The 19313-nt window shown below is 50.6% G+C and overlaps 1 protein-coding gene across 6 annotated transcripts in view; it reads right to left on the bottom strand.

Annotated features, from left to right (window-relative positions):
- CCDC62 (coiled-coil domain containing 62) overlaps nucleotides 1-19313 on the bottom strand; it is a 167584-nt gene that overhangs the window by 112413 nt on the left and 35858 nt on the right. For all 6 annotated transcript variants that reach the window (XM_078666175.1, XM_078666172.1, XM_078666171.1 and 3 more), the window contains exon 8: nucleotides 2457-2545. In XM_078666175.1, the coding sequence (XP_078522301.1) occupies nucleotides 2457-2545 (89 nt within the window). The remainder of the gene's footprint in view (nucleotides 1-2456; nucleotides 2546-19313) is intronic.

Below are 19313 nucleotides of genomic sequence, written 5' to 3'. Positions count from 1 at the left end.
TGATGCCTCTCCTGTCCTACCCCTCAAGGACTCCTTGTGCCTAATAGAACCCTTTGTTCTACCAGTAGTATGACACTTTTTAAGCCCTGAACACTTTGACTGCCATCCTGGACCAAGCCCACCATTCAAAACATAAGGCAATTCATCCCCTCAGGTCAGAGCAAGAAACTAAAACCAGCACTAACAAAATCGGTGCATCATTCAAGTCTTTCAACTTCCAATTACTGATTTCTTTTCGAAGCTTCTGATCCCTGCCAACTTTTCATATAACAAAAATCTCTCCTGGGTACCTCCTCAATCTGTCCTTAACTACACACTGACAGCCTCTGACATCACATCCTTCTAGGTTAAAATCAAATTTGTAAACCTATCACTGATCTCACATGCTGTGCTCTCTCCTCCTGCCCACCCATACACTATTTCTGTCACTTCATACAAACTTCTCAGAACAAATACCATGCTGCTATCTGCAAACTATTCTTGCATCCACTGTAAAACTATTCCAGCATCAGTCCCTCTCTGATGAACTCTGTCTGAGCCATCCCTTTTATTCCCTTCCTGTACAAATCAAGGAAGCAAAATTACTGCCTGCGGTTAACTTATTACCCATTGGCTAACAATCTAAAACCATTCTCCTTCCCACCGACAACTTGCTTTAACCAATTCCTTACACAATAATCAGTAAGTAATGTTTCCGCTACTTGTAACCCAAAGGTACTGCACTGCCTTGCGTTGAAGACAGAAGAAACAATCATATCAGTCACTGAACCCAAAATTGTACCACAACATTATCACCTGACAACAGTGGCTGCGTTGGACAGACATACTTACTGTTCCCTTCAAAACTCACATGTGGCATTATTTTTTATCTACTAACATATTCTTAGCACCCTCAAGATATGTACTGACCTCACATTCTCCTGAAAGGCTCTGATCTGTAACACCCACAGTACTAATTCTAATCCCTGGCAAAAATATCTTAATTTAACACTCACACCCTATTTAATCTATCTCCTCCATAATCACTTGCTTCAGACATCGAGCAGAGGAAATCACCAGACACAACAGGATCCTCATCCTCCCATTTAAATCAGCAGCCACCTTCGCACCTAGCAACTAGCTATTCCTGTAGTTGTTGACAAGCCCAAACCCCATCAGAGTACCCAAAAACATTACCGGGGCGACATTGGATTTAGGTACTTTGCCATCCAAGCACCCTTCTCTCAGCATGCATGGAGCCTGGACTTTAGCGCAACTATATACTTCCCAATAAGTCTGCATTAACCACTATCTCCTACTTTGAACATACACAATAGCTACAAAGCTCACCACACTAATAAAAAAAGTGAATGCTTATAAAGACTATTGTCTCTTTCCTTTCCTTATTTTCTACATCTGCACCTTCAAAGTTTGTGTTGCCACCACCATATAATCAATCACCTTTTTCGAGGTTGAAATGTCCTACTTCTGACAATGCCATTAGAGATGGTGGGTTGGGTAGGTAGGTTTGATTATTTCTTTCAAGCATATTGAAACTTCCCCTGGATGGTTTTGTGTACAACAGCGATGCTATAATCCTTGATGTAACCTGCCAGTTGTTTTTTTAAGAATGAAAGAGATTAATACAAGCTATTAAGAACCACTGTGCTGTTATAAATGTTTTTTGTCGAAATAAACTGAACTTTACAGTTTCGATAAAGAAGCCAAATATAATTCATGCTTGTTGAATTAAAACATCTGGATTGGTCTATGCTTCATTGTTGCTTAAACACTTGTTAGATATAACCTATGATAATATGTAGCTAAAAGATTTGGTCTAACCTGTATCTTGTTGCAGTTAAAATAAAAGGTGGAGACTATGGCTCAATGAGTATAAAGGACAGAAGACACTATATAGCCTGTGGCTCTGTGTAGCTAAAAGGTCTAGAGCCTTTGGCTCTCTGTAGCTAAAAGTCATGCTATAGCACAAGGCTTCATGTCCCTAAAAGACATGCTATTGCCTAGGGCTCAGGATATTAAATTATTACCTCCAGTTATGGAATTAAATGCATGGCTAGCAAATATTCTGGGATTGCAAACTAACCCTTAGGTTGCATTATGTAAACCCATGTCTAACATTTATGTACTTTTTTGGTAAATGGTACATGATCAAAACTCACTGAACTTTCAACAATGCAAAACCGATGCATGGTGTTAAAAATTCTACTCTGTGATCCTTCAACAATACACCAAGGACTGAAAAAAGAAAGGGAAAAAAGAAGCAAAAAAATGCATGCAGCTTTGTGCATGAAAAATTGTACAGACATTTTCATTGTTAATGGATGACCCAACTGTGACACAACCTGGAAAGTGCAGAGTACATGAATATAAATGAGCTCAAAGTTGAGTACTTTGGTCATTATTGAGTTGTGTAGAAGGGTGGCTGATTTGCCAGAGTTAACTACTCAAAAGCGTACCTGCCGCAGGTTGTACAGCTCTGTATCCATCCGTTCATGCTTTGACTTTGCCAATTCCAAAAGCTGATCTTTCCGCTTCTCTCTCTCAGCTATGTTTTTTATTAAAAAGGTAGAAAATGATGGCATCAGAGTTTACATAAACAGTAATTACAAATGAATTTTGCAAAGCTTTTCATACAACAACATGGACCAAAAAGAAAGAGCTCTTCATCAAGCTACAAAGAAGTGGTTAGAAAAGACAACTTGGTGCATATTGGACAAACTAGTCACTGCAAAGTAGCAAGTCTGTAGCCTAAATATTTGTATACCATGTTGACAAAGACCAAATAAAAATATCAAGTATTCACTGATAAAACATGAAGTAGCCTAGGTGGATAATTGAAAAGTAATGCATAAAATGTGTGTTTCACTAACGGCATTATTGTTTTATAAGCTTCATTCAATTATTAAAACAAATGAAGGCTTCATTATATAAGTACACCTGTGGTAGGTCAGGAAGTGACATTTTTGTTGACTGTATGAGGCTTCAACCAATCAGAATTAATCAAAGACTTAGGAACATATGTAAGAAGCATTTTAGAAGTTCGACAGCAAAAATGCTTTTACATATGTACAAAACACAAATTGCAATTCGGTAACATGTTACCATATCGCAATTTGTTTATGCAATTCGGTATTTGGAAGGGGCGCGTTTTGAGCGTCCCTTCCAAATATCAGATACTAAATGGGATGACTGAATATTTTGCAACTGAATTAGGGTTGGAAAACATTCATATTTTACCTACTCCTTGGGGGTGGTAACCCATTCGCAAATGGGAAGAGGTCCCCAAGGGACCCTTTCCCCTTTGAGAATGGAAAACAAATATTTTTTAAGGGAAAGCAATGGTCCCACGGACCACTGCCTCCTCATAAAAAAATTAAACCTTAAGGTTTATTTTTTTATTTTTAAACGCATCCCGTTTTCCTATAAAGAAAATAAGCTGCATTTAATAAAAATAAAAAAGATTTCTTTATTTAAAAGCAATCACAGACATGGTGGTCTAAGGACCTCAGTAGGCCACCATCCCTAATAGCTGTGATCCTGATGGGTCGCTAACTGCGCCATACCTCATTAATATTCATGAGGTAGGTCAATTTGCGACCCACAATGAATCTCTAAAATAAACTCAATGAGTTTCATACATAAGGAATATTGATTTCCCAATTGTGATTGACAGGGAATCGCAATTAGGAAATTGGTATTCCTAATGTTTGTACACCTAGCCCTTAATTCACTCAATCTAATTAGTTCATCAATTTATTTAGGAGTTCTGGAAATAATACATGTATACATGTATACATGTAATGCACCAAACACCGAAGGGAGAGAGTAAGTGGGGCCTTTTGCACCTATTAAACTCGTACAACTTCAAGGACTGATTTTGATGTCAGAAAACAAAAACAACAAACTGAAGTTTTGGGGTAGCAGCAGTCATGAGGTAGCCTTCTTCTTTACCACATAACAGACAATCACAAGCATTGGCATAGCCAATAGGTCTCGCCTTTGGGACCATATAAGTGTTTAGCCATGCAACAGTTGATGATGTTGCACCAAGGATATTGTGCTGCATAACTAAATACTTATAAGGTCCCAAAAGCGAGACCTATTGGCTATGCCAATGCTCGTTATATTGCGCGAACGTGACCAAATTTACACGAGCATCAGATTACATTACATAAGTCCGATTTCTGTTTTTAAATCACAGGGAGAATAATTGATTGCCCGGAATCACAGGACGTGGAGCAGAAGCCCGGACTCGAAGCCAGTTCCATCGGTTTCAAAATCGACGCCTCTGCAGAGTAAATACCCCTGCTTGAATCTAAACAAGCATGTTTAGGTCGATCTTAAGTCAAATCTTCTTCGTGGGTAATCACTCTAAATTTATAAATGGTAGTATATCTCTGCATATGTGCTTAATCCCGCAGCACAATTTAAGTGTACGTTCTCAAAATTTAAAGCAAATTAACAGAGACAACATGCCAGTCAGGGGCACAATTTTCAGCTATTTATGTTAAATCTTTAGCCAGTTAGTGAAATCTGCAATTATATAGTACATTTGACTGAAAACACTGCCCTACCAGTGTTTAGGTCAAGTCAGATTCCTGTTTTTAAGTCACAGGGAGAATAATTGATTGCCCAGAATCACAGGACGTGGAGCCGAAGCCGGGACTCAAAGCTAGTTCCAACTGTTTCAAAATCGACGCCTCTGCAGAGTAAATACCCAGGCTCGAATCTAAAAAACACAGCAAGGGTTTATAAGCAAAAGCAAATCTTTGAGAGTCATCGTGATTAACTCATCACCATTCCTCTTTACCGTGTTTCCTTAATTTGCTGTGCAGGTTGCTCTTGCTCAGGGAGGCTTTGTAAGGTGATACCATTGTAAGTCTGCGGGGTGCTCCTGCGCTCGCTGTGGCTGGATGCCTGCTTTGCTATGCTGGCTCGCAGCTTGTGGTTGCAAGAGTTTGAGCTATTGACATTGCAAACGACAATGCTTTTTATTTTTGTTTTTAAAACATAAATAAAAGCCATTGTGATTTACAATGCCAATAGCTTAAACTTGCGTAAATGCGAGCCCTATTGCATTGCAAATGCTTGTTAGGGCTTGTGCCCTGGACAGGAGGTCAGGGGGGTGATATACCGGCATGAAAAAAGAAGAAGGGCGGGGCAACAGAAATGCAGGGGTGGAGACAGAAGTATGGGTAAAGACTAAGGCAGGGAGAGAAACAGAATAGGCGGGGAACAGAAAATGGTGCAGGGGTGAAAGAGAAGCATGGGTAAAGATACAAAGGCAGGGGAGAAACAGAGTGGCAGAGGCAGAGACAGAAGTACAGGAAAGACAGGGAGGCAAGAGAGAAACAGCAGGTCAAGGGGAGAAACAGAAGGGCTGGAGTACAGCCAGAAACACGGGTAAAGATAGGAAGGCAGGGGGAGAAACAAAAGGGCAAGGGGAAAAGCAGAAGGGCAAGTGGTGTGAAAGAAGGGCAGGGGAGAAATAGGAGCCTTATTAAAGACAGAAAGGCTGGGAAGAAACAGACGGGCAAGGAAAGTGACGATGGGCATTTAGGAGACAGAAGGGTATGGGGAGAGAAGGGTGTAGGGAAAAGAATGTTGGGGGAAGAGACAGGTGAGGGGAGAATCATATGGTTGTTGAAAGAAACAGAAAGGAAGGAAGCAGTACAGAATAAGAGAAGTAAGAAAAGGTCAGGGTATTCCTAGTTTTCATCCCATTCATAGGGGCTGCATGTAATTTGACTGTTTATGGGCGGGGTGGGCTCAGTGCGTGCACCAGAGCACACATGGTGGTGGTACAGCGCTCACAGAGCTGTGCACAAGTGCTCGTGTTTACAAGGGCTGTGCATTCTTTTACTGCTTATGGACGGAGCATGCTTGGTGCGTGCACCGGAGCACACATGTGTACATCGCTCACAAAATGGGTGACTGCTCCCGTTCACACGCGCTGCATGTTATCTCTGTACTGGGGTGAATGTGTGACATTGTTCTGCATTCTGTCCATCACCTGTTGTTTTTGCTTTTGTCACCCCAAGTGGGACGGGTATGCTCAGACGTGAGTCCCGTGCTCTCCATGCCACTGGAATCAAGCTATCCAGGCTGATGAGGGCTGATAGCCCGAAACCGGTCCTTGGATGCTTGTTTCCAGTCCAGGGAGAACCAGGCTTGGCAGTTCGGGCTGGACTGTTCCTATGGGGCACAGGGTCAAGACTGATTTGCATATAGCTGGGTTCAAACTGGAAAGGCATGGTGAGCAAAAAAACGATGGATTTAGGCCCAGATCTCTGTACTGGGGTGAATGTATGACATTGTTCTGCATTCTGTCCATCACCTGTTGTTTTTGCTGTTATTTACTTCCTGCCAAAGCAGTAGCAGGCAGGAAATGTGCAACTAGGTTCAAAAGGAACAGGGGAGTCACTGTGCTTAATTCCTGATAACCTGAAACACTCACTAAAACGCTTGTTACCGCTATTCCTGGAAAAATGAGTCTACATCATTGCTCAAAATATAGAACTGGCCATGACGTCCCCCTTCGTCTGAAGTGACCTGTGCTTGCGTAGACCATACATTTCTGTCACACAATAAATGTTAAAAATTTAGTTTATGCCGGACGCGTGCAATTCCCGATCGGACAGTGCCTCCTTTTTTAACGGGGATGTTTGAGTACTGTCAGACCAGCACCTGGCTTTCTATTTCTGGTCTGAAAACTGGCATCTAATCTCAGCTCACGTGTTTGGCTGTAGCTTTGTTTACACACGTCCTGGTGAGTGAGTGTGGCGTCTCACTGCCCTTCCTCTTGGAGTTCATTTTCTGCCTCTGCTCACTGATGTCTATCTCTGGCCGCCTGGCGCTTTCCGTGTGCAGCCATTTTCAGGGGCCTTCTTGCTTGCATACAAAACAAGCGGGAGGCGGCTCGGGCGCAGCACGTCTTCCGGAGACGTGCGCGTTCACAGAGCTGAATCGGCTCGTGCACAGGCCAGTAGCGGCTCGTGCACAGCTCTATCTCCCTTGCCAGTTAACACGGTGACTATAGAACTCGCTGGCGGGAGCGCTTCGCGCTCCAACGCCAGCTCGACCTAACAAGCGGGAGGCGGCTCGGGCGCAGCACGTCTTCTGGAGACGTGCGCGTTCACAGAGCTGAATCGGCTCGTGCACAGGCCAGTAGCGGCTCGTGCACAGCTCTATCTCCCTTGCCAGTTAACTCGGTGACTATAGAACTCGCTGGCGGGAGCGCTTCGCGCTCCAACGCCAGCTCGACCTAAAAAACACTGCAGCAATTGCATGTTTACATATTTTTAATTATAGCACATAATCCTCCCCCCCCCAAAAAACACATTTCTCAAAACATTGACAGATATACCTGCAGTCTCAGGTAAACAATGAAAAGGAAACTGAGAATTAGACTGAGATGCTTCAAATCTTTCTAAAGAGTTCTAAAATCAAGTAATAAGCAAAGTACATAATGGACAAGTTACTTACCTTCGGGAACGCCTTATCTGTTAGAGACAGGATCTATCCGCAGATTCCTTATCTTAGAATCTTCCCCAAGACTGGATCCAGACATGTTCTCAGCAGTACCTGTGTGCATCGGTAGGGGATATCGAGCGACTCCGCAGGGTCATCATCTCCGGAATGTGACGCTAACTGAGTCCATATAAGCCCTCCCTCAATGCGCCCACATCAGTTTCTTTGTGACCATTCCCGTGCCACCAACACAAAGCCACATAGAGAAGCAGCCTCAGGACACAGTGTGCCAAAAAGGGGGAAATCCTGTAACAAGAACAGATAGAAAGAACCACAGTAGAATGCAAAGTGGGGTAGATAGAAAGAACCACAGTAGAATGCAAAGAGGGGTATATAGGAGCACACAGGGCCCGCAGTTCGCGGAGCGGGGAGGATTGGTGGGTCGATATGGAATCTGCAGCTAGATCCTGTCTCTACCAGATAAGGCATTACTGAAGGTAAGTAACTTGTCCATCTCATAGAAACATCTAGCTGCAGATTCCTTATCTTAGAATCAAATACCCAAGTAATACAATCCCCGTAGGAGGGGCTGCAAACCGACCTCACTAAAGATCCCCAAAGAGGCAAAGTCCAAAAGATAGATGGCAACAGACTATCGGAAAAATGATAGGTGAAGCAAGCTGTTCACTGAAGGACTGATTTCCAAGAAGGACTATAAAAAGCCTGTAGGGCGTAGAAAGCAACAAGACCGTGAGAAACACTGTGTAGATCCAGCAAAGGAGAATGCCCCAAAAAGGGATGCAACCCATGATCGGGGGATAAAAAGGGACCAGGACAATAGTCCATAGAGACCAGGCTCAAAACCAATGGCAGGAGCATACACAGCAAGCTCAGATGCAGCGAATACATACAAAGAATAAGAGCAGCCACTGATCAGAACAGAAACAAGCCTGAGAAGCCGATTTTGAATAAAAGGGGGACTCCAATTAAAGATAACGGAGAAAAGAAATGAGAGAACAACGCATGCAGAAGAGCATCACTAGAAAAACAAGACGCTCATTTACAGGAAGGAAGGCAGGAAACCGACAAGGGAAACCAAGAAGGTTTAACTAGGACACCAAGAAGGTGTAGGTAAAACGCAGCAATGTGCACCGTATAGAAGGCCAGACGACCATATGTGCAACAAACACATAGTTAAACCTGAAGTAAAAGACCTCTACAAGAGATTCATTCAAGAGATAGGCATATACATGCAGAGACATAAAAATATAAACTTATACAAGGATAAATCTGCATATAAAAAACATTGAAATTCCCATAGACACACAAGTCATACAGCAAAAGTATATCCACTCCTCCGAAGGTAACCCACGACCTCCGCCAGTGAGCGGGAGGCCGAGAAGTGGAGGAATGAGGAACACTCCAAGTACAGGGGTAACCAAAAAAGGACAGAGAGAATACATCCCACCATCGTAAAGAAGAGGTTACGATAGTAACCAAGATGGAGACAGAAAGACAAGCTAGGAAAGCCGCAAAACAATGCTCCATAGAAGTTGGAAGTATAAGGCATTGCCCACTACAGGAAAACAAGGACAACCGTGCAGGAACCAACGCCACCGACTAAGGAAGGATGCCAGCAGGTAGTAGCAGGAGAAGCAAAGAATAAACAGCATGTGGAAGGTCCACCATTAAAAGGAAGAAAAAAACCGCCAGGGTGAAACAGAGGACTGGCGAAAACTAGGGAGCAACAGACAGTCGATTATGACAAGCACACATTGCCAAACTTACGGAAGCAGGAGAAACGGGTAAGAAACCTGACCAACCCTTCAAGGAAACATGAGAAAAGATAGGATATGCTGAAAAGTAATGAAATCCCTCCATGGGGGGATGGTGGGGGCGAAATGTAACCTCCCGCATAGGAAAAGGGACGCCACAACGCGCGGGCGGAGGAAGGAAAGATACAGGGAAAAAGGGAAACCAAGTCTCTTGTGAAATAAGGATACCAAGTAATGATCCAAACAAGCAAGGGCACTGGGGCCCCAGATGAAGAGGACCGAAAAGACAGCAGACACAGCAACCACCCCACAGGAGTGATGTAAGAAATGTATAAAACAGGCACATGAATAACAGACTGTTGGAGACAAACAGTATCAGGAACAGGATACGGCTAGAGTTGTGGAGCCCAGGCCTGAACCAATAGGAACACAGTACTAGAAACTCATACGTTCCAGAGAATAAAACAAGGCAAAGAGAAGATCCACAGCGAAAAGGGCAGAAGATGGAAAGGAACGTAAATCAGGGCAAAGAGGTTATCTGCCAGCGGTATCAGCACACCCCTATTGACATAAGGGCAGAGAAAAGAAGAAGGTGAAGTCCCTATAAGGGGTACTAAGTGCATAAGTAGCTCACAAAAAAGGACTCCAGGGCATACAAAATAAGGTCCTTGGAAACGGGGAACAAGGCTATAGTGCAACCACACAATATAAACAGAATACCTGCCACAGAGTTAGTACTCAATAGGAAAATTCATGCGGCAAAAGAAGCCAAGAACAGACTCCCAGGAGGCCGGAATGTAAGAGAAGTTCCAGATGGCTGGAAATGAAACCCGTTACCCGACAGCATAAATGATACCTAGCCTTAGGACACCCCCGCACCGCACGGCCACCAGCTGTAGCGTGTGCTCCCCGCCTGCCTCACTGAGCCTGCCTGCTGCCCACGCCCCCTGCCGTCGCTCGGCGTGGTCCCCTGCAGTCTGTGTGTGCCGAGTTCTTTTCCTGCTGCCTCGTTGCCTATTTAGGTATTTTTGCCCCTTTTTCGCCTTTCTGTGTGCCCCCCTGTGCTGTATTCTCCCGTTGTTGCCCCCTGTGCCCCTCGCCCTGCTCCCCGCTTCCCGCCGCCGAGAGTTCAGACACGCCCCCTTTTCTTTCTGTGCCCTCCCCGCTCCCGCCTCCCAGCTGCTCCTCCCTCCCTCGCACTTGGCCATAAATGGCGACCGTGCGGCGCAGGTGAGTGTGACCTAGCCTTAGGACACCCCCGCGCCGCACGGCCACCAGCTGTAGCGTGTGCTCCCCGCCTGCCTCACTGAGCCTGCCTGCTGCCTGCTGACCACGCCCCCTGCCGTCTCTCGGCGTGGTCCCCTGCAGTCTGTGTGTGCCGAGTTCTTTTCCTGCTGCCTCGTTGCCTATTTAGTTATTTTTGCCCCTTTTTCGCCTTTGTGTGCCCCCCTGTGCTGTATTCTCCCGTTGTTGCCCCCTGTGCCCCCCGCTCCCCGCCGTCGAGAGTTCACACACGCCCCCTTTTCTTTCTGTGCCCTCCCCGCTCCCGCCTCCCAGCTGCTCCTCCCTCCCTCGCACTTGGCCATAAATGGCGACCGTGCGGCGCAGGTGAGTGTGACCTAGCCTTAGGACACCCCCACGCCGCACGGCCACCAGCTGTAGCGTGTGCTCCCCGCCTGCCTCACTGAGCCTGCCTGCTGCCTGCTGACCACGCCCCCTGCCGTCGCTCGGCGTGGTCCCCTGCAGTCTGTGTGTGCCGAGTTCTTTTCCTGCTGCCTCGTTGCCTATTTAGGTATTTTTTCCCCTTTTTCGCCTTTCTGTGTGCCCCCCTGTGCTGTATTCTCCCGTTGTTGCCCCCTGTGCCCCCCGCCCCGCTCCCCGCCGCCGAGAGTTCAGACACGCCCCCTTTTCTTCCTGTGCCCTCCCAGCTGCTCCTCCCTCCCTCGCACTTCGCCATAAATGGTGACCGTGCGCACGCGCAGCGTTGACGCGCAGCGGGCGCGCCGATTGTGCGCCGAAGGCGCGCCAAAGGCAAGCCCGTCTGCGCCCGTCCGCGCCTGGACCGCGCCCAGTGCCAGGACCTCTGGCTGCCGAAGACACCAGCCCACCCGCCGGACCTACGACGCCACCGAACTCCACGCACTCAACGCCGGTCGAATCCCGGACTGCTATCGAGCCACCCCGAGACGCACCCACGGACCCTTCTGCTGCCATTCCTGCAAGTTCACCTGCATCCGGACCTACACTACACCGGCACCGACCAAGCCGAGCACCAGCAGCAACCACCTCAAGTGCATCCTGCTCAACACCCGCTCTGTCCACAGACACACCGTCGAGCTCTGGAACCTGCTCGACGCCACAGCCCCAGACGTCGCCTTCCTCACGGAAACCTGGATGAACGCCACCTCAGCGCCCGACATCGCCATCCCGGACGGCTACAAGATCATCCGGAGGGACCGCGTCAACCAGACAGGAGGAGGCATCGCCATCATCCACAGGAACACCATCCGCATCACGACCAACACCGATTTTTTTTTTTGGGGAAATATATTTTTATTGCAGGAAATGTAAGGAAGTACAACGTTGCCACCTGTATCAGTACGCAATCCAGTGTGGGTGGGGACCACTTGTTCCCTATACACGGCCATTTAGCCCACAACCCGGAGGTCGGGCGGCGTATGTTAGTCTCTTAGAGCGTGGTTCTCTCCAGCCGCATATCAAATCACAGGTATTAAAGTAATTCACATCTGCTTTTATTCAACCGCCTCAAAACTGACCCCCCAACCTCCCTCCTCTCGCCCGTCCCCCAAGAGGAAGATGGGATTGTCCATCACCTCTCGTCGTTTCAATGCTGCATAGGATCAGAGACATCTCACTTCCTCCAGCCCCAACCCCTCCCCCCCCCCCCCCCCCCACACTCGTCATCGGTAGGTCAATCTGTGTGTGGTCAACTGAGGATAAAGTGGCCGTGCGCCTGCTGCGGTATCGCCGCGCTAAGTTATCACGGCGCTACAGTGGGATCTAGGCCTTCTCCCTCCGTACTGTCTGTCTCATCATGTGCGCCATGGTCGGGCAGGGTTTGCACTAATGTTTCCCAAGCCTGCGCCGCCTCTAACGCCCGCTCATCTTGTCTTCGCTTCGCCTGCTGGAATCTTAGTGTGCTTTCACTCCCCGCCCATTTAAGCATTTCATTGCGCCATTTATCGCCCGACGGACCAACTCGCGCCTTCCAGTGTCTGGTAATTTCGCGTTTAGCTAACAGCAAGCCCAAATCAATGAATTTACTGGTGATTTTAGTCTTGGGGGTATGCGGAAACCAGTGTAAAAGTCCTACCGCCACGTCCACCCGTAGCGATCTACCAGTTACCGCGGTCAGCGTGTCACCCACTATTGACCAAAAGGAGGTCAGCTCAGAGCAGGACCATAGCATATGCAGAAGGTCCGCACCAGGCGCCCTACATCTAGACAGGCCGCCGTCTCCAGACCAAAATACTGCTGCAGTTTCACCGGGGTCAGATAGGCTCTATGCAGCACATAGAAGTGGACCAACTGGAAACGTGCATTTCTCGTCCCCTTCCAGATCCTCCGCAGCAACTGGGACCACGTGGCCTCTGGAATTTCCCTACCTATGTCTGCCTCCCATCTGGATTTAATGGTCGTCAAGGGGGCCAATCTCCCCTCCACCATTCTGGAGTAGAGGCACGATACCGCCTTAACTGTCCCCGCAGACATCATTACATATTGACATGTCGTTGACAGTAGCGGTTCCTCGTGACCGGTCCTCCAGTGAGCCTGAATCGCTCTCGTGAGTGCCGCGTGGATCAAGAAATCGCCTCTAGGGATGTCGTAGCGATCCAAAAGGGTCTGGAAGGGCAGCAGCCCCCCATCCTCGTAAAGGTCGCCCATCGTCTGTATCCCCATGTCTTCCCAAACACGGAGACGGGACCAGTCTCCGCCGTGGGGTAATGCAGTAAGCATCCCCAGCGGGATCTCCGGGGCATAGGGTCGCAAGCCACCGAGCTTGCGATGTGCACGGTTCCAGCAGGAGCGTACGGTTCGGTCCTCCTGAGTGAGGTGTTTCAGCTCTAATGTCTGTTGCAGCGCAATATATGATAAAACATGCCTGGGTGTGCCACTGCCCCTCAGCTGTTCCGGGCCTCGGAATTCACGCGCGATTTCTTGGGTGTAGAACTGTAATTGGGCCGCTAAGTAATACGTCTCAAAGTCCGGAGCCGCCCATCCTCCTCCCGCTCTCGGTCGCATCAAAGTTCCGAGCGCCACTCTACGGCGGCCTGCTCCCCATAGGAACGACACTATCATAGAGTCCAGGCCCCGAAAAACAGATCTGGGGATCCACACCGGGAGCGTTCGAAAGTAGTACAGCAATCGGGGCAGCGCCACCATTTTTAAGAGAGCAACGCGCCCCGCCAGCGATAGGGGCAGGGTAGACCAGAAGGCCATGCTGCCTTTGAGCGCTCGGATGCCCCTGGAGATATTACCCTCCAGGATGTCGATCGGGCGATGATAAATATGTACCCCTAGGTACTTAAAGCAGGCCGGTTCCCATCTGATTGCTCTGTGAGTATCCGGCTGGAGGCCATCTTGGCGCATCGGAAACAGGCAGGTCTTAGCCCAATTTACCCGAAGTCCCGACAACTCCCCAAAGGACGTGAGCACCGAATCTGCTCCCGTCAGGGCCGCATCAGCGTCTTCGAGGAAGAGCAACAGGTCATCAGCGTACAGGGAAATGTATTGGGGACCCAGCGGAGTCTGTAGTCCCCTATAGTAGGCTCCTGTGCGAATTGAGATAGCCAGCGGTTCCACAGCTAGAGCGAACAGCAAAGGGGACAACGAGCAACCCTGCCTCGTGCCTCTTTCCACCGGGTACTGTTGGGACACCAGCCGGCCCGATTTCACTCTGGCCACCGCCGCGGTATACAGCACTTCGGTCCACTTCAGGAATCCCTCTCCTAATCCAAATCTCTCGAGAACTCTGTGAAGGTAGACCCATTCCAGGCTGTCGAAGGCCTTTTCCAGGTCTATCGAGAGTCATAGGGTTGGGAGCATTCTCGTGCTCCATCTCTAATAGTCTGAAAAGTCGTCGGATGTTCATTGTCGTGTTGCGTTTGGGGATGAAGCCTGCTTGGTCGGCGTGTACCAGGGAGCTCATGTGTTCCAGTAACCGCTCGGCTAAGATGCTACTCAAGATCTTGTAATCTACCGTGAGCATTGATAGTGGTCTATAAGAGGCCGGGTCCGTGCCTTCACGACCCGGTTTCAGAAGAGGAATCACCAGTGCCTCCCGTAACGAGCCCGGCAATCTTCCCAAGGACTTCGCCTCCTTGTAAACCTGTAGGAGCTTTGGGGCTAGGATATCCGAGTATGTGGAATAAAATTCCACCGGCAGACCGTCTAGGCCCGGTGTTTTGTTACGCGCCATTCTTTTGATCGCACCCTTGATCTCGCCTAGCTCCACATCGCGTCCCAGGGCCTTCGCCTGAGCTGATTCAAGAGTGGGGATAGGCAGGTCCTTCAGGAAAGCATCCGTCGGGGAAGTGTCCGGCTGTAACCGACTACGATATAGCCGCTCGTAGTAACTTCGGAAGCAATGAAGGATTTCAGGTGGAGTGTAAACCTCCCTATTCCCGTCCGACCTCATCGCCACGGTGGGTGAAGAGCTTCTAGAAGGGTTAGCAAGCCAAGCTAATAACGCACTTGATTTGTCGCCTTCCGCCAGCGATCTGGAGAGGTAGGTCTTATAGTCGTAGCTACGTAGTCGCTCAACCTCCACCGCCACTGCCTCTTTAGCCGCTAGGGCCTGCTGCTGAAGCTCCGGGCGGCCAGGGCGGGAAAGCTCAAGGCCAAGGAGGACCCGGTCAGCTCTGGCTAGGTCTTCCAGAAGTACGCGGCGCACTCCTACCTTTTGCGTTATGCAATAACCTCTCACCACGACCTTAAAGGCATCCCACTCCGTGGCTCGTTCTGTCGTCGTACCCTCGTTAATCGCAAAATAGCTTGCTATCTTATCCTCCTGGTCTCCGCGAAACACCTGATCCTCTAGCAACTCCGGCCGCAATTTCCAGGAAGGCACACAAGGGGCCCCCTGAATCCATCTAAGGTCTATCAACAGTGGGTTGTGGTCAGAGATCGTCCTTGTTAAATATTCAGATCGTACCGCCGTAGTGGCCACCTCCCTAGACCCTAGGAAGCTGTCCAACCTCACATGCAATTCATGCATCCCCGAAAAGTGTGAGTAATCTCGAGTACCCGGGTTATGGGCCCGCCATATATCCATTAGTCCCCACCCAGTCTGCCAAGTCAGTCTACCCTTAGCCACTCTGTGGGCCGGGGAGTCCGGAAGGGGAGGATGTGATCTATCTAAGTCAACGTCGAGCACCGAGTTAAAGTCCCCACCTATCAGAACAGGTCCCGACAAGTAACGAGCCAGAGAGCCGGATAGTGCATTAAAAAAGGCGAGCTGGTCCGTGTTGGGCGCATAAATGCAGTAGATGCTCAAATCCCTGCCCCCAAGTTTCCCTGCTAACGCGACATACCTCCCTTCTGGGTCTATGGTGTGATCAACTACCTGCAAGGGTACTCCCGCCTTTATCCAGATCAGCGCGCCTCTCGCATAAGCTGAGTATGAAGTGCAGTACACCTGTCCCCGCCATCTACGCTGTAGCGCAAGTCCCTCGTTTTTATTGAGATGCGTTTCTTGTAGCAGAGCGATCTGTACTCCCCTAGGCACTAAATAAGCATGGACCTTGTGACGCCTGGACATGGTGTGCAGGCCCCGTACGTTCCAGGTGACGCATTTCAGGTTTGAGAAATCAGCCATTGTCCCATATCGCATTCATCAGTCTCTCCGCGCACTGCACAGCTAATGGTACATGTCCAACAACAACCTCCCCGATGACGAGTCCCCCCCTCATTAACTGTAACTCAACTTGTAAACATGAACCCCCAACCACCCTCCCCAGAACAGGTTCCAAATAGCAACATCTAGTCCCCATCCAAACTATAGGTTCCAAGACCTCCTCTCCCTCTATCCTTCCGGTAGTCACCGTAGGCGTGCCTTAAGGGCAGTGTGGGGGGCCGAGCGCCGACGCGGGATCCCTCCGCAGGCCGCAGCGCGGCCGAACTCCACAGTATCAAAATGTGTATAAGGGAGTCCCTACAACCCCCTCCCGTAACCATTGACTGCACCATTCGTTCTCCTGAGCCCCCTCGCCCCCCGCGTATATCCTCTTCCCCGCAGCCCCCCATCCAGAGCCTCCTCACCCCATAACTTTATTGTTCATCCAGTAGTCCTTCAGCTGTCTCGGGGGTAACCACCGGAAGTCTCATGCTGTCCGTCTCGGAGCCCTCCGTGTCCGATTGGCCCCCACTCACTTCCGGATCTGAAGGAGCTGCTCCGCGCTCCGTCGATGGGCCAGATATGGAAGAAACCATTTCCAATGCTCCACGTCGTTCTGCCGCAGTCTCCAGCGTGGACGGCCCAGTAGTCCTACCTCTTCGGTGTCGGAACCTCTTCGATCTCCTCGGTGGTGCAACATCCATCGTGGATTGAGATGAAGTTCCAAAACCATCCTTGCCCGCTCTGTACAGTTCCAACCAACCGCATACCTCATCCGGGGTGTCAAAGAACTTGGTGGTGCCATCCACGATGATACGAAGTCGTGCCGGGAACAGTAGGGAGTATTGGATGCCTACATTTCGTAGTTCTCGTTTGACGGCTAGAAAGAATGACCGACGCCTTTGCGTTTCATAGGTGTAGTCCGGGAAAATGTTCACTCGGCTGTTGTCCACCTGATAAGGACCTTTCTGTCTGGCAGCTTGAAGTAGAAGGTCTCTGTCTCGGAAATGGAGCAGCCGCGCCACCACCGGACGGGGAGGTCGGCCCTGTAACGGGGGTCGGGCAGGTACTCTGTGCGCCCGCTCTAATGTGTAGAAAGGGGACAAACCTTCCGGTACCACAGTTGCCCGCAGCCAGTTCTCCAGGTACTCCACCATGTCCCCACCCTCAATTTTTTCGGGAAGGCCAACCACACGAATGTTATTCCTCCTGTTCCTCCCTTCCGCATCCTCCGCCCGCTTTTCCAGCGCTTCTATGCGGGCCAAGGCGTCCTTCATTGATGGGTCCAAAACTTTCTGCGCCGGCTCTAGTTGTCTCACCGACCCCTCAACTTCCTTCACTCGGTCAGAGAGCTTGCCATGATCCGCTCGGAGTAGACCCAATCCCGTCGCCACCTGCGCAATGTCCTCTCGCAAGGCTGATCTGGTCTCCGTGATCGCCTGTAGGATCTTGTCCAGCTGTGTTTGAATAGGGGAGTTCCCCGGGTTGTCCACACGAGATCGTTCCTCGTTGTCCGGCGGCTCTGCGTCCGATGCCGCCTGGGCACCTCCCTTCGGGCCTTTCGGTTTCCCCATGGTTGGAGGTGCACGCCGGCTAGGCGCCTCTGAGTCGGGGCCGATCAAACTCGTGTCGGTGTCACTCCCCCCTGTGCCGCCTCCAGTCCAGTCAGTAGGTCGGCGGACGATGGGCAGGGCGGCGCAAGCTCTCGGGGCGCTGATCGTGGCTGTGCTCGGTCACTGTTCGATCAGAAAGCACGTGTCTGCTGTCGCACAGGAGGCCGGGGGGAGGGCAGCAGCAGAAACGCCACCCCCCAGTGGACCGGGGTTGTATCCCTGGGCCTCAGGCCCTCTGAAGGTCCCCGCAGGGCCACGGCATCCTCACCCCTGTTCAGCGTTCGGTGTAGGACTCCCTTCCGCGATTACGGGGGGCAGTGCCAACTCCCCGGGCAGCGTCCCCCAGCGTCTCTCCCAGGCCAGCAATGCTCCACAGTCCCCCTCGCGTAGCGTCCCGGTATGAAAGGCGGCCTCACCAATAGGCCCTCCGTCGGCACCTCCTCTCCTCCGTCCGCCGCACCTCAGTGCCTCGTCATGGGGCTTGTTGTCTCCCAGGCAGTTCTGCCAGGGGCTCAGGGGGGTCCCGCTACGGCCACAGCCGGTCCGCCAGCGTCACTCGGCGAGCTCCGGGTCAGGCGTACACACTGCCCCCGCAAGTTCCAACCTTCTCCCGGCTGCGGTCGGGTCTCAGCCTCGGGCCCCCGGCCTGGAGGTCCCCGGGGTAACAGGCGATTGTCGCTGTGTCGCCGGGGGTGGGGAACGCCTGATGCGGCAGGGCTACCGCGTTCCTCGGGGTCTCGGTCGCCCACAATTCAGCGTCGGCGCCATCTTGGGCTCCTCATCGCCGCCGACTTTTCCCCCCGCCCAGGGGTCCCCGCGGGCCACCAAGGTTGTGGGGGGGCAAGCGGGTCTTCCGGAGTGTGCTGTAGGGGTAATGGTGTCACTAGGGACCCCCCTTGTCAGGATAACTAGGAGCCCGGCCGCGGAGCTGAGACGCTAGGCGACCTCCGCCATCGGCGTCCAAGCCACGCCCCCATCACGACCAACACCGATGACACCCTCGCACCCGCTGAACACCTGCACTTCCAGATCCACATCAACCCCAAGACGACCCTCAGAGGCACCCTCATCTACAGACCCCCGGGACCACGCACACAATTCAGCGAAGACATCGCCGACTTCATCAGCCCGCACGCCATCCCCTCCGCTGACTACATCCTCCTCGGGGACCTCAACTTCCACCTGGAGAACAACAACGACCGCAACACCACCACCCTGCTGGACAACCTCGCAAACCTCGGACTCAAGCAGCTGGTGACCACCCCCACCCACTACGCCGGACACACACTCGACCCCGTGTTCTCATCCAGCAAGGACATCACCTTCAGCCACGCCACCGGACTCCACTGGACGGACCACAGCTTCAGAAGGACCACGATCCACCACCACCAGCAACAGGTTGCACGCAGAAGCTGGAACAAGAATACAGCCGACCAGCTCGCGACTTCCCTGAGCATGAACCCTCCCACCAGCGCAACAAACCCAAGCCAGGCGGCCACCAACCTCGCGAAGTGGATCAGCAACTGCGCAGACGACCTCGCCCCGCTGAAGACCCCGCCTAGCAGACCCGGCAGCAAGAAAGCCCCATGGTTCACCGAC

This window comes from Lissotriton helveticus, chromosome 11 (genome assembly GCF_964261635.1).
Source record: "Lissotriton helveticus chromosome 11, aLisHel1.1, whole genome shotgun sequence".
Classification (NCBI taxonomy): domain Eukaryota; kingdom Metazoa; phylum Chordata; class Amphibia; order Caudata; family Salamandridae; genus Lissotriton; species Lissotriton helveticus.
Note: the sequence above shows the minus strand (reverse complement) of the source record. Positions and strands in the feature narration are given on the sequence as shown.